The sequence below is a fragment of the Dermochelys coriacea genome, chromosome 4, assembly GCF_009764565.3.
Source record: "Dermochelys coriacea isolate rDerCor1 chromosome 4, rDerCor1.pri.v4, whole genome shotgun sequence".
NCBI classification, from domain to species: Eukaryota; Metazoa; Chordata; order Testudines; family Dermochelyidae; genus Dermochelys; species Dermochelys coriacea.
Window position 1 is genome coordinate 15,418,557 of NC_050071.1, and position 19,495 is coordinate 15,438,051.

Sequence of the window (19,495 nt, forward strand, 5' to 3'; positions counted from 1 at the left end):
CTCACAGGAAGCTTGGGGCAGATGGAAATTAAAAACAGACCACCTGAATCCCAGTCCAGTGTCGTCATCATACACAAGGCCATGCTTTCTTTAAAGCATAAACATATGCTGGCAGAAATGGAGATGGCTGACAAATGTCTGTTTCCCTGCTTAGTGTATCAATGTGTATACATATTGGGCCAAATTCATTGACACTGGTGAGCTTACATGGGAGAGAATTTGGCCCTTTGTGCCCACTGTGTGCAGTGGCTTTAGTACGCTTACTTTTATCTCCCATTCAATTTACCTCTACTGAAATTGTCACTTCTTAGCAATATTTTTCTGTTTAAACTGATTGCTAGTTATATTTGGATTTCAGTTTTATTGAATCCCCCTCTGCTGCCCCCCCATCCCCAATAAAGAGAGAATGGGGGCGGGGGGAAGACAGAACAAAAAGGGAATCGGAGAGGAGAGCAACACCTCAGTTTCCTTCTGCTAGGAGTTAATCAAACATTTTTTTTTTAAAGTTAGACCAAAGCTTTTCACTTTTTGTCTGAAGTTCCTCTGCCCCAAAACGTTACCTACTCTTTAGTGGTCAGGTCAGCCAAGTAGCTGTGCCAAGCCTCTCTCCCTGGAAGTAGTCTGCTCTTCAGTCTAAGAAGGATGAGTTGTTTAGCTACAAGCGCTTGAGAAATCTTTAAGACTTTAATCCAAAGAAGTGTTTCGTGGACTAAGTTACCAGACAGTATTTGGCCCTTCTTTTCTGCAAACATGGATCAGATAATGTTGTCATTTACCAGGTGTAGGTAGTTAAAATATGTGCCTAAACTCGGGCTGGCTACCAGTGAAAATGCACAATGCTTGACAGTCTCGGCAGAGACCCCCTAGGGTAGAGTGGGTGGGGAGACTGCACTCTGTCTCCAACCGTGTCTCTTTTTGGGTCAGGGACAGGGTTGAGGAACGCTGTTGGAGTCGTGCAAGGGAGCTGGCGCTGCTGCCAGGGTTTTAAGTGTTCTGTGGCTGAGGAGAAGATCTAGGTTTCCAGAGCTGTAAGAGTTAATAAATTTCTCCTTGCATACCCTAAATATGTTTGGTTGCTAAGTACATATTAAATTACCCTACTAGTCATGTGGCTTCTAATTTTAAAAAAAAGTGATCTGAATAATTAGTGTTAATTTCAATCTTGTTCATACAAATTAATAATCACTCTGGGACTCTACAGTTCAACCACTGGAGTTCTGTGTACTGCCTTATTGGATATTCTAGGAAGATCATGTTCAGATTATCCCATATTGAACTACAAAAACAATGATAGGGGTGTCCTATTGGGACCCAGAGGTTATTCCGTGTCAGAGTCTGAGACTGAAACTTACCACTGCTGTTGTTTCAAAGTAAATCTTTCCTGTTTATGTATTTCATTAAGGTAGCCAGACTGGACAGTATTTTTGTCAGCAGGCAATAATTCACAAGGTGTACATTAGTAGCTGGGGAATAACTTGCTTGTGTTTTGACAATGTTCACCAAGAAGTGCTATTAACTTTTGTGGGAACGAGGTGTGGCGAAGGAGTCCGTGATGAAGACAGTAGTTGTACAATAATGTTGCACCATATCCTGTTGTTAAACAATACTCCAGGAGTTGCCAAACTGCCTATACAGGGAAGCTTACTGCTATTACTTTCATGAGGAAGCGTCACCTTCAGATCTGTGTCTAAACTAATGTTAACGCTTTTTTGTCTATAATTATATATAGCAATCCTTTAAGTATTGCAGCACTTGGTTAATCATAAGCCCCCCCCCCAAACATTTTACTTTTTTGGGGGGGGGAAGCCACCTTCAAAAGTGTTCAGCTTGCAAAGTTTCCTAATACAGGATGGTGATTACACTCCATTCAGTTAGTAAAGACAAAATCAAGTGTCTATGAAAATAATGTTAAACACTTTAGGAAAAGCAAAATCAAACTGTCCATACAACTCAGTGGGGGGCGGGGGGAAGGAAATCAGGTCAGTGTCAATCTGGAGAGAAAAGAGATGATTTGAAGGTAAGTAAAACTGTCTCGATATGTAACAATATATACTGTAAAAACAAAGTGAAAACTTCACGGAGCAGCATCTTGTGGGATTTTTATTTGTCATTTTTTGCCATGCCCACCTGAAAGCTTGAAAATTAAAATTTTTCATTGAGTTTGTAACATCCAGTTAGCAAATACGTTTGGTTTGTATTTCTAATGGTAATTAAAATTGACAGTGTAGCACTTTTCACTTACCTCCTTGTAATTGACATGAGAGGTCTGTGACAGATATGGCAATTTCTTGCAATATCTTCGGGAGATCTTACTGAATTAAGTTTAAATAGCTTTGGAGTCCACTCTATTTTAAATGCAAAGTTCATGTATTGTTGTGGGAATGTATAACTCCCTCTAGGAGGGAGATGTGGCCAGTGTAAACCCTGTGAAGTGTTTTGCGCTTCAGAAGACTATTTCATACAATGTGCCAGATGAGATGGAACTTTCTGGGACAAAGTTGTGAGTTTCCTAAGAAATACCTGTGGGGAGATGAATGCAAAGTCCCACCTCCAGACTCCACCTTCTGAAGCTATCCCTGAGGAGAGAATCAGTCTGACTGATACAAGGGCTCTGAAGATCAAAGACCCCAAGTGTATAAAGAAAAGGCATAATTTATGCAGAAGTGTGCTTGTATAAAGCTAAGGGAGTTATGAATTTGATTGTTTGAAGGACTGATTATCTATCAGAGTGCTTGTTTTAATGTGTTCTCTGTAATGCTTTCACCTTTAAGAATAAATCTGCTTGCAGAGAAAGGGCTGTGAGGTAACTTATAACTGTGGGCAGTTAAGCTGTTTGCTTTGTCCTCAGTGGCTATAAAGCGCAGACGCAGGCCTGTGTAGGCAGTCTGACGTGTTAGGGAACACAGTGCAGGCTGCACAATTCCTTGCCTCCAAAAACCCTGATCTGGAGGAAGAGAGAGACAGGTGTCTGCCCAAGAAAGGTGAGGGCCGATGAGCCAGAAGCCTTGAGCAGGAGCTCTTACTGGACCATGAGGGGGAAACACAGGTGCAGTGTCCCAGAACTGTGACACTGTCTGTGTAGCCTTGGAAATAAGAACTATAACTGCTACTGCAAAAGAAGCTCACAATGTGTCTGTGTTCAATGATGCGTGGTTTTTAATCTTTCTGTGGCCAGTGGCTCTTAACTTTAATAAGATCATTAAAGTGCATAGAGTCCTTTGTATCAGGTTTCAGTAACTTTAAAGCAGCTCAGAGTTGAGGCTTAAACCAAGGTATTAACTGAATTATTTTAATATAAAGATTTGTGCTAAGGCACTGAGTGGAACTAACTAGACTATGAGAAAGGGGGGGAGAGGGGGTGAAGTTTTTCAACATCTGTGGATTCACTTGAGTCCTGACCTGTGCAACCCCTTCTGTTTCTGTTCCGGCCTTCTCTTGAGGAGTGACTGCTAACCGTACTGTGTTGTGGTATGTTAGTGATGTGTACACGTGCAAACGAATCTTTGAAAGTTGCCACTGATTCCCGTGGTGCAATTTTTTGGGGTGCCCAGTTTGATACCCCAGGGCCCCAAATCTCATTAGATGAACTATTGCAGCTCCCATAGTTCAGCTGGATTTGTGGTTGCTCATCATCCCTTCTGAAAAATCAAGACTACAGTGTTTTTCAGGTTGGTCGCCGTCAAAAAATTGACTTGAAATTGACACATCCAAAATCAGGTTCCACTCTGAAAAATTTTGGCTATCCCAGCTAAGATGAAAGTATCAAACTCACTTTCCCTTTTATCCCCCAGCAATTGAGCTTAGGTCATTTTATGTGAGCCATTAACCCACTACCCTAATGCACCATCCACCAATGAGTCAATAACCCTTTTACTTCAGGTTTCAGAGTAGCAGCCGTGTTAGTCTGTATTCACAAAAAGAAAAGGAGTACTTGTGGCACCTTAGAGACTAACAAATTTATTAGAGCATAAGTTTCGTGAGCTACAGCTCACTTCATCGGATGCATTTGGTGGAAAAAATTTTGAAAAAATTTTTTTTTCCACCAAATGCATCCGATGAAGTGAGCTGTAGCTCACGAAAGCTTATACTCTAATAAATTTGTTAGTCTCTAAGGTGCCACAAGTACTCCTTTTCCTTTTACTTCAGATACATTTTTCGCTGATACTATTCTGCACAATTTGGGTGTAGTGGGGAAAGAGGATTTTGGCTTATAAAAAGCAATGTAGAAGCTCTTTGATCAAAAGCCTGGATATTTTTTTTAACAATGTAGCTAGTGTCCACTGTGAATTAGATCTATTTAACCATATTTCATATTCAGCAACACGATGCAATCCAATTTCTTTTCCCTATTACCACCCAGACCTAATCTTGCTTGCTTTAAAAATGATCATCTTCCCTCCGGCACATTGGTGTTTTGTGGGGAAAGCAATGCAATTATGATTGAGATTAAAGTAACTTGCTTAGCTATAATCTGATTATTTTTTGTTTTTATTTGAAATTTATATTCCAGTCATGCCCAGAGGCCTCACTGAAAGTTATTTCAATATTTAGAATTTCAAGCCTGTGCAATCGCCATTTCCCCTGTGTGCCGATGCTAGAGCTTTCCTTCAATTTAGTACAAAAAGGGTTATCCTGGCATGGAACTTTCCCTCTTTAATAATAATTAATAACAATAATTAATAATAATAAAAAAGCAGGGGAACGGGAGGGGAACAAATCTCCGCATCACTAATCAAGATGATGAATGCTTCAAAAAGCCTGTGAACAGGGGATATATTGGCACCAAACTTGCTGGTGAATCTGCCAAAAATGAGTGTTTTGCTACAGAAATAAGTTTGAAAAAACATGTCACCATGGTTTCATAAATCATTGTGCATATATAACCCACTGGTGGGTATGTATTAACATATCCCCAGAGGATATGATACGTTACAAGCCCCAGCTACAGCATCTGGGCTCTTTGAGCTGCTGCAGCTTGTGTTATGCTTTTTGAACTGGGCACCTCTGGAGCCATATCATAATTTTATGGATGGGGAAACTGAGGCAAGGATGCATAAGGCCAGTGAGAGAGTTGATATCAGAGCTGTGATTAAAATGTAGGAAATCTACACTCCCAACGCTGAGCTCAATTAAATTTTAAACACTAGTTTATTGTTGTCATGGTGAAAATATGAAGCAACTGGAAACAGTTTGTCAAACTTCAAACCTAAAACACTTAGGGGATTTTTGTTGCTGTTAGATCTCAAAATGTTGTTTTGATCTCTAGGTTGGAAGCAGAGGAACCATTCGAGATTACACAAGTTTCAATGCATCCAAGGATGCTGAAAATGTTCGGAAGGCAATCAAAGGAATTGGTAAATATGATTCTAAGTTTTACTCCTATATTGTTACAGAAAAGCAGATCATGGTATTCTGTGTGTCAGGCTTAGCACAGAAATGCTGGAATTTGGTGTGCCATAAAAAAGGCCATACTGGGTCAGACCAATGGTTCATCTAACCCAGTACCCTGTCTTTTGACAGTGGCTGATGCCAGGTGCTTGAGAGGGAACAAAGAGAACAGGTAATCAAGTGATACATCCTCTGTCATCCACTCCCAGCTTCTGGCATCACTGACTATCTTGGCTAAAAGCCATTGATGGACCTATCCACCATGAACTTACCTAATTCTTTTTTGAACCCTGTTATACTGTTAGCTTTCACAGTCTCCCCTGGCAATGAGTTCCACAGGTTGACACTGAAACATTTCCTTCTGTTTATTTTAAACATACTGAATATTAATTTCATTGGGTGAACCCTGGTTATTCTTATGTAAAGGAGTAAATATTTCCTTATTCACTTTCTTCACAGGAGTCATGGTTTTATAGACATCTATGATATCCCCTCTTAGTCGTCTCTTTTCCCAGATGAGACATCCCAGTCTCTTTAATCTCTCTCCTCATATGGAAGCTGTTCTGTACCCTTAATCATTTTTGCTGCCCTTCTCTGTACCTTTTTGAATTCTAATTTTTTTTTTTTGAGATGGGGTGGCCAGAGCTGCACAAAGTATACAAAGTGTAATGCCTCCATGCAATCAGTAACTATGATGATTGGACAAGTTCACATTTTGATAAAGGGGTACTACTTCAACCACCTCATAGACATTAAGGTCAGAAGGACCATTATGATCATCTAGTCTGACCTCCTGCACAATGCAGGCCACAGAATCTCACCCACCCACTCCTGCAATTAACCTCTCACCTATGTCTGAGCTATTGAAGTCCTCAAATCATGGTTTAAAGACTTCAAGGAGCAGAGCATCCTCCAGCAAGTAACCTGTGCCCCACACTACAGAGGAAGGCAAAAAAACCCCAAGGCCTCTGCCAATCTGCCCTGGAGGAAAATTCCTTCCCAACCCCAAATATGGCGATCAGCTAAACCCTAAGAATGTGGGCAAGACTCACCAGCCAGACACCTAGGAAAGAATTCTCTGTAGTAATTCAGGTCCCACCCCATCTAACATCCCATCACAGGCCATTGGGCCCATTTACCATGAATATTTAAAGATCAGTTAATTGCTAAAATCATGTTGTCCCATCACACCATCTCCTCCGTGAACTTATCGAGTTTAATCTTGAAGCCAGATAGGTCTTTTGCCCTCCCCACCCCGAAATCCCCTGACACTTAAGATATCTGGCTAGGTCTCATCTCCATTTGAAGCGATCTTTGCCTTCTCCTTTTCTGTTCGCTTTCAGCCAGTGCCTAGGATGGAGAGAGTTTTAGAACAAATTGACAAATCAATGAGGACAACTTGGTTACTAAAATGCCACTTCAGGAAGTATAAAAGTGAATAATATGCTTCTTTTCCCAGTGAATTCAAGCGAGTTGGAATAACTCATTTTACTTTCAGTGCATTAGGAGTTTTGTTGGGTTGTGTAAAACTGGGAGTTGAACAACCTTGAGTAAAATGATTTTTCTTTCAGGGACGGATGAGAAAACGCTGATCAGCATTCTCACAGAGAGATCAAATGCTCAGCGGCAGCTGATGGCTAAGGAGTACAGGGCAGCTTCAGGAAAGGTACAGCTTAGGGAGGATAGCGGACAGTAAAAATATCCTGTAGCATCTTCATTATGCAAAACTAATCTGTATGTGCACAAACCCTAACATTGCTTGATTATGAGACAGGATATGAGAAATGAATACATCTAAGTAACTCATTTGAATTTATAGCCAGCTCTGAGAATAAAGAAGGAACGCTTTGATTAGGAAAAAAACTAACCAATACAAACTCTTTTCAGTACACCATTAAGCAATGAAGCATGTGCTAAACAAGAAGCCAAACAAGTGCCCCTGTTGTTTCAGTGTGGACTAGGCACTGAAATAAAGTAACTCTTACCATTTATTTTTGGGAAGATGACAAATGAGTTAAGGCTGGGAGTTAAAAGGCCCCTTTTCCAGTATCTGCAGTTACCTTTTCCCGGACCAACTAACACATGAATCTGATTCTCTGCCTCTTCCATTTTCTCTTGAGAATCAATATATCTACATTTCTGCAGTGTTTTGTTTTTGTTTTTTTTTGGGTGGGGGGGTTGTTTGTTTTTGTTTTTTTGAGACCCAGCCCAGCTGACCTTAATTTATTCTTAATTTTGAAAGAGTGAATTAGCTTTCTAAATAATAGTAGTGGTTTGTGTTTTGTTTGGAAGGAAACCTCAAATGCGACACACCATGAGCAAGATGCTTCTGAAAATAGAAATGATTGAGGAGAAGCAGGGTGGAATTATTCCAATAGTAACAACTAAACTTGCCATTTCATCTGGAAATAATGTGATCTGTGAAAGTGCAAGCTAATCACCCTGGGTCTTGCCTGTTTGTTTAGGACCTGAAAGATGACTTGAAGAGTGATCTCTCTGGCAATCTGGAGCGTGTTATGGTTGCACTTGTAACACCACCAGCTGTGTTTGATGCTAAACAGCTTAAGAAATCCATGAAAGTAAGTCTGCAAGCAAATGTTTCATACTTTTGATTTAGAGCATTTAGAAAGAAGATAAATATTTTGTAATTATTATTAAAAAATTTTCAATTACATTTTCTCCAAATGAAAAAAAAAATTTTAGTTTCAGCAGGGAGAGGAAAAACACTAACACATTTTTATGATTGGGGTGGGGAAGTAAGGGTTCCACACATCTGAAATGACATTTTTTTTTTCAAAATTATTTCAAAAAAGTTTCATTGAGGAAACAACAAAAAGTAACCAAAACTAAATTTTCACTGAAATTTTTGTTTTGGTCAAAATGGAATTTTTTTAAAACAAAATTGAAATTGTCTCTACTCCTTAGTTTGTTATGCAAAATATCAGAGTGATGGAAAAATTAGTCCATTTTTAAGGTATCATATTGGCGGGCTATAACATTTTTGTAGTGCTTCAGTTATAAGAAGACAGGGGAAACCATGCCACCATTTATTAGCTATTCATTACTGGAAACTGTTTTCAATTTCTGTCTTTGTTGTAAGTGGGGATATGAGTTTGGTGTTCTGCTGCCTATTTCTATTTCAAGTCATTAAAACACTTAATGTGGCAGGTCTGCTCTGTGCTCGAGTCCTCTGATTAGAACATCAAATGTGTTCAAATAGAGGAGTGACCCGCATTCTCAGAAAGGCGTATAGATTCTAGCAGAACCTGTTGTCTGTTATCACTGGCTCGTTCCCTTAGTTGCAGATTTGAGAAACAGCTCATTAGGTTTAATAATCTCGTAATAGGATCAAATAGCTTTTCATTTCAGAAGTTGAATCTTTTCACAAACTTTATTTCCTTGCTAATGTGAATTGTGTGATATTTGAAATTACAGTATTTTGGGTATTACAATGTGTGATGTTTAGTTTCACGTGAACTGAAGCACGAATTGTAAATACCCGAACAACCTCTATTAAAAACTGTATTTTTTTTCCCTTGTCAACTGTATGTGGTGGTTTTTTTTTTTTTGTTTGTTTGTTTTGTTTAAGGGTAGTGGAACTAATGAAAAGGCACTGATAGAAATCCTAGCCTCCAGGAGCAGTAAGCAAATGAAAGAGGTATGCCAGGCATATTATACAGGTAATACTTTCTCAAACATATGTATATTAATATCATTACCCGATTGCATCCTACCCAGTGCTCCATAACCTACTTGAAATGATTTATGAAAAGTGACTATTTTGAATTTGGAAAGTTGAGCTTGAGATAAAAAAAGTATTTTTCAATAATTGCAGTCTTTACAAAAGATTCAGCGTACTGTGCTGTTAACAGATGCATGCTCTCCCATGAGGTGATTCAGCATGTAGTACCACTCCAGTACCTACAGGACTGAATTCCAGGTTTAGGAACAAATTTGCTTTTTAAGAACACACTGTGCAGGCAGCTCCTATTGAAATTGGAGCCGTGTGCAAGCATCTGAGGGCAAAATTTTACCCTTGCAGCCAAATTCCAGTTTCAGATGCATGGCTTGGCCAGTAATGGATTTTTTTTCTTCCCTATGGAATGTGGTGGTATGCTCCTTTATATCTTGCATATTAGGCTCTTCCCCTTTAGAGTTGTGCGTGCAATTTAAAGTCCACAGTACAAACAGCAACCAATAGGAATGACTTTAAGATTTGTCTTTTTTTCATTATAAACTCCGCTTTCAGGTGGGAATGACTCCGCCATATAAACTTTGGCATATGAGTCTGGGAGAATTATTTTAATAACTGATGCACTTCTGAATCACATGTATTTACTAACAGCACGTGTCTGTACATACCTAATATAAAGTTTAAGATGCTGCGGGGGAAGGTGCTGGTTTCTGAAAACTTTTTGGGTGAGATTCTCCTCTGCTTTCTGGCCCCTTTACGTTGCTGTTACTGGCCCATTTGTGTTATCAAGCCACTGGCTGTACCCAGGTGACGATTACACCAGTGTCCCAATAGTGAAGATCTAGTATCGTGGTCTCCTATGCTACCCTCTCCCACAGCATAGGAATAGTGAGGGGCATGGCCAGAGCACGCCTCATACTCCAATGTATCATACTTGCTCCTATAGGAAATAGCCATCCAAAGTAACTGAGTACATCTAAGGCTGGTATTTGTTACACCAGAATTGGCATAGAACCAGTTCCATAATATGGGAGCTTCAAACAGCACCTTTGGGGCTGCCACTCCAGTTGTATCCGGTGGATACCAGAGAATCAGGTCCATTATTGTTAGTGTTTTGGAAAAATGTGCAGAACCAATTGCTAAGCATGCACTATGGCTAAGCATACATTATGAGCTAGGGGTGTGATAGCCATCTTGTATATAGCTAGCTGTGCTAGCTCATTGAGAGCTAGCATGAGCATAAATAGCCATGTAGCTGCAGTAGCGTGGGCAGCAGCAATAAGACCAAGTATAATCCTTCCTGAACCTCACAGGTATGTACTTAGGGCAGGTAAGCCATGCCACTGCAGCAACATTACTACTTGTACTCCCACTAGTTCTCATTGAGCTAACGCGAGTATGTGTATGCAAATTGGGAATCACCTCCCTAGCTCATAGCGAAGCCTATGTGATTCCACTGAAGAGCTGTTTCTTTGGCATGCATAGCATCCAGAAACCTAATGGTCTCTAGGATAGACTGAGGTTTCTAAGTAAATATTTTTCAATGTTTTATTTGCCATATATGTTCTCTGAGCAATTCATTGTCATGCTATTTTAAAAATACTGTCCATTTCAAGCAGAAACAAATTGTTGAAAGGCTCCTGACAGCACTGCAGTAACTTTCTTGCATCTCTCATTTTAAATGTTCATGTACCAGAACATGTGGTGTGGGGGGGAAAGGGGGGGAGGGTGTATGGGTGTATACATAATTACAGGAAAACTTGATTTTTATTGCATTGTTTCTCATGGTAACTCGCAACAACTCTGCTCCTTTCCCAGGAGATTAATTGCTTAGAAGAACAAGCTGTGGAAGCATATGCTTGGAACAGATGCATCTAATGTGTAGTACAGCCTTGTTTGGATTCAGACCTAGGAGATTTACAGTTTCTTGTGTGGTAGGCTAGTTAAAGTACCATATAAGGAGCAGTTTGAGTTGCCTACTGTAATGCATTATATAATCGTCTACAGGAAGCTTTGCAAACTGAAGGCAGGAGGTAAAACAAATGAAAAGCAAAAAAAAGTTCCCTTTAATGAAAACGTCACTATGGTAGTTCTGTCTGTTTGCACAGAAAAGCCCGTGGAGACAGAAGTATGGTGTACGTGAATAGGCCACTAGAATGAGAGCTGAGTTCAATTCCTACCTCAGATACAGATTTTCTTTGTGACCTTGGACAAGTTGCTTAATTTACCTTGTGCTTCAAGTCCTGTCTGAGCTGGAGATACTTCCCTCCTCCCCAAGGCGTTGCAAGGATAAAATCCACAAGTGTCTGGACTCTTGCATACTACAGTGATGAGGATATATTAATGGCACCATTGCTCTTTACAGAGCATGGGGCATGCGCCGATGAGTTATTTGATGGCTGCTCAGTCCGATGCATGAGTAACAGTCCTGTCCACAGCGCACGCCCACACACTAGCAATGCTCTGAATCCAAACAGCAGATTCTTTCTTCCTCTGACACTGGTCATCACAAATCTTGATCCAATCCGCCTCACAATCTCTCGCTCCATCTACAAGCTGACTTCTCCAATCAGAGTCCTCCAATCTGTACTCCCTTCCCAGATTCTAAATGATACTAATCAGCTTTGTAAGCACCCTGAAATCTGCGCCGCGGTCTGCCTCTCTGTCTAGACCCTTCCCAAGCATCAGAGTACAACATGCTTCTCAGGATCCTGTAATCCGGCATTCACTTGACATGTCCAAGCCACCTGAGTCTCTTCTTACTAATCAACATTCCCATGAATGTCATAGCAGCACGATTTAACACTTCCACATTTGTCACCCTGTCTTGCCAGTTTGTTCAAAGAATCTTACACAGGCGTCTGATACGAAAACTGTTTAGTCTTTTGATATTTTGGCACAAATTGTCCATGTTTGAGCCATACTGAAGAGTGGATAAAACACATGTCTCCTGAGTATGGATTTTCACTCTAGTTGACAATTTGTTATTGTTCCAGGCTCTGTCTGGCAAAAGACCAAAGTTTCTGGCTGCTTTGCCGCATGATAGTCTTTTTCAAGCTTATTGCTAGCCCAAAGATTTTGCATAAATAAGAAAACTTGGAAATAAGATGTTATAGAGCATCAACACTGAGCCACAAATATTGCATCATCTGCAAACAGATCTTACTATTTACTTCTCATTCCCACCTCAACACATGTTCCACGATGTTCAAGAAGGTGCCTATCTTAGCACCAGAGATGATGGAGGCTTGCTTAACATTGCAAGGTTCAGAGCTAAAGCGAAGGAGATCATCTTAAGGGACCTGTTTGCAGATGATGCAACCCTTGCGGCTCAGTGTTGAGGGATTATAAGTACCTAAATAATTATGGAATTATGAAGATTATTAAAGGGGTAAAAATGTCAAATCTTCCCTTGGTTCTCAAACACTGCTCTTGAGTCGGCAGCCCTATCGCTTTTAATTGTAACCGGCGGTGTAACACTGCTGTTGTTGCAACACTTGAATTTATAAATGACTGTGTAAACCTAGAAATGGGGGAAATGATAAATGTTTTGTTTTGTACCAAACTCAGGCTTGGGGAAATCTTTAAAACTGTTTTTTAATTAATGCTACAACCATGTCCTTTTTCTTATCTGTTACATGAGCAAGTAATAGTATAATAATGGTGCAGTTTCTTTTTACTTCTCAGAATTTTAATTTCTCTGTGGTATGTGCAGAACTCCTGCCATAGTTTCCAGGTGTGAGTTATAGGTCCCACTTCTCCTAGCCAACATGGCAACAGCCTATCAGTATTCTGGTCCCATCAGTCAGGAAGCAGGAGGCAAGAATGTCAATCAATTTTATATTTACAGAGAAAAACTAAGCAGTTGAGCATCTGCTCTGAAGCTGTAACAAGCACAGAGCAGCCTGCAAAGACCTTTGTTTCACCCAGTTACCCCTGTTTTGAGCCCAGTCATTTCTGTTTGACTAAAGCATATCTTCAGTTAAGGCTCCCAGTCTTGATTTGAAGACATCAAGAGATGGGGAATCCACTACTTCCCTTGGTAGTTTGTATGACGGGTTGGGTCACAGAAACCCCCTTTGGGACTGCCACCTGATGTGCTGAGACTACCTCTGAGCCCTTTTTCCCTGCCAGCTTGGAACTTCAGTGCCCTGCCTGGTTGTGCCAGACACGCTAGCCTACTACAAACACAGACCCAGGTCTGAACCACATACCCCAAAAGCTACAGGCTTAACTGAAAACAGCTTAAGAAGTGTTCCTGTCTCCAGCACTCCAATACCAACTCCCAGTGGGGTCCAAACCCCAAATAAATCTGTTTTACCCTGTATAAAGCTTATACAGGTTAAACTCATAAATTGTTCATCCTCTCTAACACTGATAGAGAGAGATGCAGAGCAGTTTGCCTCCCCCCCCCCTTCCTCCCAGGTATTAATCACTTACTCTGGGTTAATTAATAAGTAAAAAGTAGGATTTAAGTGGTTCCAAGTAGTAACAGACAGAACAAAGTGAATTACCAAGCAAAATAAAATAAAATCACGCAAGTCTAAGTCTAGTACAGTAAGAAAACTGAATACAGCTAAAATCTCGCCCTCAGATGTTTCTATCACAGATTGGATGCCTTCCTAGTCTGGGCAAATCCTTTCCCCGGTACAGCCCTTGTTCCAGCTCAGATGGTAGCTAGGGGATTTCTTATGACTGCAGCCCCCTTTGCTCTGCTCCACCCCTTTGTATATCTTTTGCACAAGGTGTGAATCCTTTGTCCGCCTCTGGTTCCCACCCCTCCTTCTAAATGGAAAAGCACCAGGTTAAAGACTGATTTCAGTTCAGGTGCCATAATCACATGTCATTGTCAGACTTCATTACTCACTTGCCAGCACACGGGTATATAGGAAGACTTACAAGTAAACAAGCCATCTACAGTCAATTGTCCTGGTTAATAGGAGCCATCAAAATTCCAAACCACCATTAATGGCCCACACTTTGCATAATTACAATAGGCCCTCAGTTATATTTCATGTTTCTAGTTTCAGATACAAGAATGATCCATACATACAAATAGGATGAACACACTCAGTAGATTATAAGCTTTGTAATGATACCTTACAAGATACCTTTTGCATGAAGCATATTCCAGTTACATTATATTCACGCTCATTAGCATATTTCCATAAAATCATATAAAGTGCAATGTCACAGTTTGTTCTAATGGTTAAACCTCTCACTGTTAGAAACTTGTCTGATTTCTAATTTGAATTTGTCTGGCTGTAACTTCCACCCATTGGTTCTTGTTATGCCTTTGTCCACCAGATTAAAGAGCCTGGTGTTTTCTTCCCATAAAAATGCTTTTACGCTGTACTCAGATCACCTGTCTTCATGTTGATAAACTAAATAGATGGAGCTCTCTAAGTCTCCCACTGTGTATAGCATTTGTATTCAGCCCTCAAGTCACTTTTAAGACTTTTTTCTCTGCACCCTCTCCAGTTTTGCCACATTTCCTCCCCCCCCCAACTGTGGACACCAGAACTGGACATGCTATTTCAGTATTGGTCTCGCCTGTGCTGTAAATTATGGGGGGGAGAGCGGAATCACTTTCCAACTCACTATTTCCTTGTTTATACATCTAAGAATTGTATCCTTGTTGCCACAGCATCACACTGGAAGCTCATGTTGAGTTGCTTGTCCATTATGACCCCTAAATCCTTTTCAGACTCACCACTTTCCAGGATACAGTCCCCCATTCTGTAGATATGGCCTGCATTCTTTGATCCTAGATATATGACCATGCATGTGACTGTATTAAGGGGAAAAGGCTGGATTGTGGGGCTAACCTATGTTGGTGGACTGATGGATCTTGCTTACTACCATAACATTGATATGTCAGAGTTGTTGCTGGGTAGGATAGGAGGATAAGGCTACAACAAATCCGTTACTGGTCAGTGATCTTCCCTTAACATCAAGATGCTTTTGCTAATCTTACCTTTGATTTTTTGTTTTTAAATTACAGAATTCAATAAAAATGTTTGATTATTTTTGTTTTTAGTATATAAGAAGAGTCTTGGCGATGACATCAGTTCTGACACCTCTGGTGACTTCAGAAAAGCCCTGTTAACTCTGGCAGATGTAAGTTCCTTCAACTTAGTCAACATAATTACTGTACAGATTTGATATTTAGATTTTACTTGTAATTGTAAATATAGGCAGTCCTAGTGAATCATCTGACAACTGACATAGTACTTCTAGAGTGTGCATAGCTTTGCTTATTTAAATTTAAGGTAAGAGAGTGGCATGGTAGGTTAGAGTACTGATATTTCCCTCTAAAGATCAGAGTCCCTATCTGGACTTGTCGGTTGAGATGGATTTGGTCTCCTCTTATTCTTGGCTACTTTTATACTAGGTACAGCACCATAGTTTTAGCACAAGTAACCATAACTGGCATCCTCTTCTTGGACTCTTAGTACCGTAGCAATTGTGGTGTTGCAGATCAGGATTGAGGAGTTGTGTGGTGAAGCCAGTGCCCAATTCATGCTGTGGCTTGGCTATGACCTTTGCTATTGCATGCTCCATTCAGGAGCACTAAATCCAGAGTTTTATGGGATAGGACAGAGCCTGACCCTTCAGAAGCAAGTGATGCAGTTTTCCTCATTCATCGCTCTCCTATTGGATCCCAATATTGTTGATCATGATTAGGGGGAGTCACTACCTCACCCCCATTCCGAACAAGCCTGGAGTAAAGAGGAGAAATAGCAGGAATGGTGGCTTTAGCTGTAGACCACATGGAGGCCCCAAATGCTTGTATTCAACCTTCCCCACACAATGCTATTAATAATACTGTCAGACAAATTTTAGGCCTAGGACAGAGGTGAAAGTAAGCTGGAATGCCCTGGTACGAGCCAGTGCGCCGTACCAGGACCGACTTACCGAGAGGGCAATTTAAAGCCCTGGGGTAGCGGCGGCGGGGCTGCAGCGAGGATTTAAAGGGCCCCAGAGCTCCAGCCACCGCTACCCCCCCCCCCCCGGGGCTCTTTAAATCCTGGCCTGAGCCCTGCTGCTCAGGCCCCGGGGTAGCGGCGGTGGGGCTCTAGCAGGGATTTAAAGGGCCCCGGAGCTCCAGCCACTGCTACCGCCCCTATGGCCCTTTAAATCCCGGCCTGAGCCCCTGCCCGAGCCCCGGGGTAGAGATGGCGGGGCTTTGGCGGGGATCTAAAGGGCCCCGGAGCTCCAGCCACCGCTACTACCCCGGGGCCCTTTAAATCCCCACCTGAGACCTGCTGCCCAAGCCCTGGGGTAGCGGCAGTGGCGGGGCTCTGGCGGAGATTTAAAGGTCCCCAGAGCTCCAGCCCCCGCTATCCTCACCGGCCCTTTAAATCTCCACCTGAGCCCTGCTGCCCGAGCCCTGGGGTAGCAGTGGTGGGCCTCCAGCGGGCATTTAAAAGGCCAGGGCTGGAGCCCTGGGGCCCTTTAAATCCCCAATGGAGCCCGGCCACAGCTACCCCAGGGCTCGGGCAGCAGAGCTCAGGCAGGGATTTAATGGGCTCGGGGCTCCGGCAGCTGCTACCACAGCGGAGCCCCAGGCCTTTAAAGCTCTGCCAGAGCCTCGGGGTAGCGGTGGCAGCCAGGAGCCCCCAGGGCTCCTCGGTGATTTAAAGGGCCCGGGGCTCCACTGCAGTAGCGGCAGCTGGAGCCCTGGGCCCTTTAAATCGCCCCAGGGTTCCCAGCTGTCTCTGCAGCTGGTAGCCCGGGGGTGATTTAAAGGGCCCCGGGCTCCCAGCCACCACTACCACAGCTGGAGCCCTGGCCCTTTAAATCAAGATTTAAAGGGCCCAGGGATTTAAGGCCCTGCCACTACTGTTTGAGGCCACACCTCTTCCAATTGAGGCCACACCCCCTGCTCAGGACTCTGGCGTACCAGTAAATCCTCTAATTTACTTTCATCCTGGCCTGGGAGGATACTGGCAAGAGCTACGTTTTCACAATCCACAATAATTATTCTTGGGTGGGTGACTGGGAGAAGGTGTGACTATTTGAGACTTTCAAATTCTGCACTTTTATGGGCTTTAAAGTTCACTCTTCCTTATTGCAGGGCAGAAGAGATGAAAATGTAAAAGTGGATGAACATCTTGCAAAGAAGGATGCACAGGTACAGCAAAGCAAAACAGTGGCTGAACTGAGCTGCGCTTGACATGTAGATATAAAGTGTTCTCTCTTGCAGTACAAAATTAGCTGCTAATCAGCATCTTACAGGGATGGCTCATACCCAAGAAATTCAGCATTTTGAACACCCCAAAGTTGAAATGGAGTGGGCAGGGAGACCATCAGATTAGGACATGTGTAGTGTAGCTTTTGTTTTTTGGTTTTTTTCCTTCCTTCCCTATCTCCTTCCTATAACTGGCATTAGTTTTCTATATATATAATGCGGTCTAGAGTACCCAGTTTGCCAATTTCCAACAATGCATTGTTAAACCGCTATAGTAACCTTTGAAGTGTAAGTATTGCCATTTTATCTGTGGTGAGAGCTAACATGAACATGGGTTTCTTTTGAGTTTTCTTTTTAAATGGCCTATGGGGAAAGTTTCATTTGATTCAGACTTCCCATTAACAGTGTAAAACTTCGGATTGCCCCTCTCCTTGCTGCCACCATGTGAGGTGCAGCATTTGGGCCCAGCAATGCTGGGCCAACACACACTGCAAGTGCAGCTCATAACTCGCTCAAAACTGGCCTGTGCCTGCTGTGTGAGTGGTGCTCATGGTATCCATAAAACACCATCCCCAGTTTGGCCAGTGGGAGGATTATAGTGAAGTCTGTCTGAAGAAGACACCCTAGCCACTGATGCCCTTGAGTGGAATGGATGAGGGGAAGCTCCAAAGAACCCTCATTCCTGAATAAGACATGTTTACAAAGTCCTGATTTGTATTTGATGCACTGGAATTAACTCTAACATTCACTTTGTGATAAATTGCATCTTTCATAAAGCAAATATTTCATTTCTGTCATTCATAGAAAAATCTTTCTCAAGTTGATGAATATGAATCCCTTAATGTCTGTCTTCGAACAGTATAAGATGTTCCAGTGTAGGTCAGTAGACAGACAAGTTCTGCTTTGTATGGGTGCGGGGGGGAGAGAGGGAGAGAACTAGTTCAACTTTCCAGGTTTGAGTTTCAGCAGCCCATGACAGCAACACCACAGCACTGCAATGAAGTCCTTTGCATCGGCCAGGTTCAGAATCCTGTCCTCCGAAAACTTGTGGAACATGCAGAGACTAGTTTGCAGTGGCATGGCTCAACAATCTTCTTTTGAGAAGTCTAGTCTAGTGGCCACAGTGACATTCTTTCTTTCCTTGCAATAGGTTCTCTATAGTGCTGGTGAGAAGAAATGGGGTACAGATGAAGATAAGTTCACTGAAATTCTGTGCCTTAGGAGCATACCTCAACTGAAATTAAGTATGAAATCGATTTTGGACCATTTTGTGATATATCTTAGTAAATAATGATTGTTTTCTATAGCCAAGCATCTTTATGTGTAATTTGGATTGAGGTACCACTCACTGTTACTGTCCCACCATCACTTCCGTGGATCCATCAGCTTTTGCTAAAGCTTGCAGAATAAAAACCCCCGAGTTTCTAGCTTTTATGGTTGTGAAGATAGGCAGTACTGTATCTGTTCACATATGGAAGGCTGCAAACTGAAACAATAGGTCTAAGATGTGTATTGTCCCTGTTGTGTGCCACATATTAATGTGTATGTAGATTTGAAGTGGGCTCTTCCTGTGTAGTTTTATTCTAAGGTATTTTCATTCCCACTTTTGCAGTAGAAAAGATGAAAGTTTGATCTTAAACCCAGGCAGCAGGTCGTCTTTTACTTATCCCTGTCTCCAGGGACTGTGTGGATTGCATAGCATGCTTTAAATGTAATTGTTGGCATGTACAAATGTCATGCAGACTTGGGGACCAAGCAAGCCTCTGATAAGGAAGTAATTGTGTTTGTGTTTGCTATTTTGTGACTCACTAATTGCATCTTTGCCTCATGGCTGATGGAATATGCTGCATGAGGCACCCTTTTTTTTTTTTTTTTTTTCATAAAGAAACCTGGGATTGTGAAAGCCTTCAGTGGATAAAATTTGTCTCCACCCCACTCAATATATTTGAGAGTCATTCTTAATTTTATGATTATTAAAGCAAGATCATTAGGTAAATGGGCTAACTGAAGCAGAGTCTGACATGCTGCATTAAAGAACAGAAGCAAACTGCCTTGAGAGAGAAAGTGGTGAATGTTAAAAAGATGGCACTTGAAGGTTTTGTTCCTTAAAATTTCTACATATATACACCTTGATTAGGTTAGAATGATGGCTAATGTTGCTCTCATCATAGGGTATGTGTTTATCAAAGGCATGTTCCAAACAATATTTAAAGTAGTGG

The 19,495-nt window shown here is 41.7% G+C and overlaps 1 protein-coding gene across 1 annotated transcript in view; it reads left to right on the forward strand.

Moving 5' to 3' along the window:
- ANXA3 (annexin A3) overlaps positions 1-19,495 on the forward strand; it is a 36,395-nt gene that overhangs the window by 10,556 nt on the left and 6,344 nt on the right. Inside the window, exons 3-9 of the mRNA XM_038400439.2 lie at positions 5,267-5,354; positions 6,960-7,054; positions 7,854-7,967; positions 8,978-9,068; positions 15,123-15,202; positions 17,163-17,219; positions 18,427-18,520. Coding sequence (XP_038256367.1) covers positions 5,267-5,354; positions 6,960-7,054; positions 7,854-7,967; positions 8,978-9,068; positions 15,123-15,202; positions 17,163-17,219; positions 18,427-18,520 — 619 coding nt within the window. The remainder of the gene's footprint in view (positions 1-5,266; positions 5,355-6,959; positions 7,055-7,853; positions 7,968-8,977; positions 9,069-15,122; positions 15,203-17,162; positions 17,220-18,426; positions 18,521-19,495) is intronic.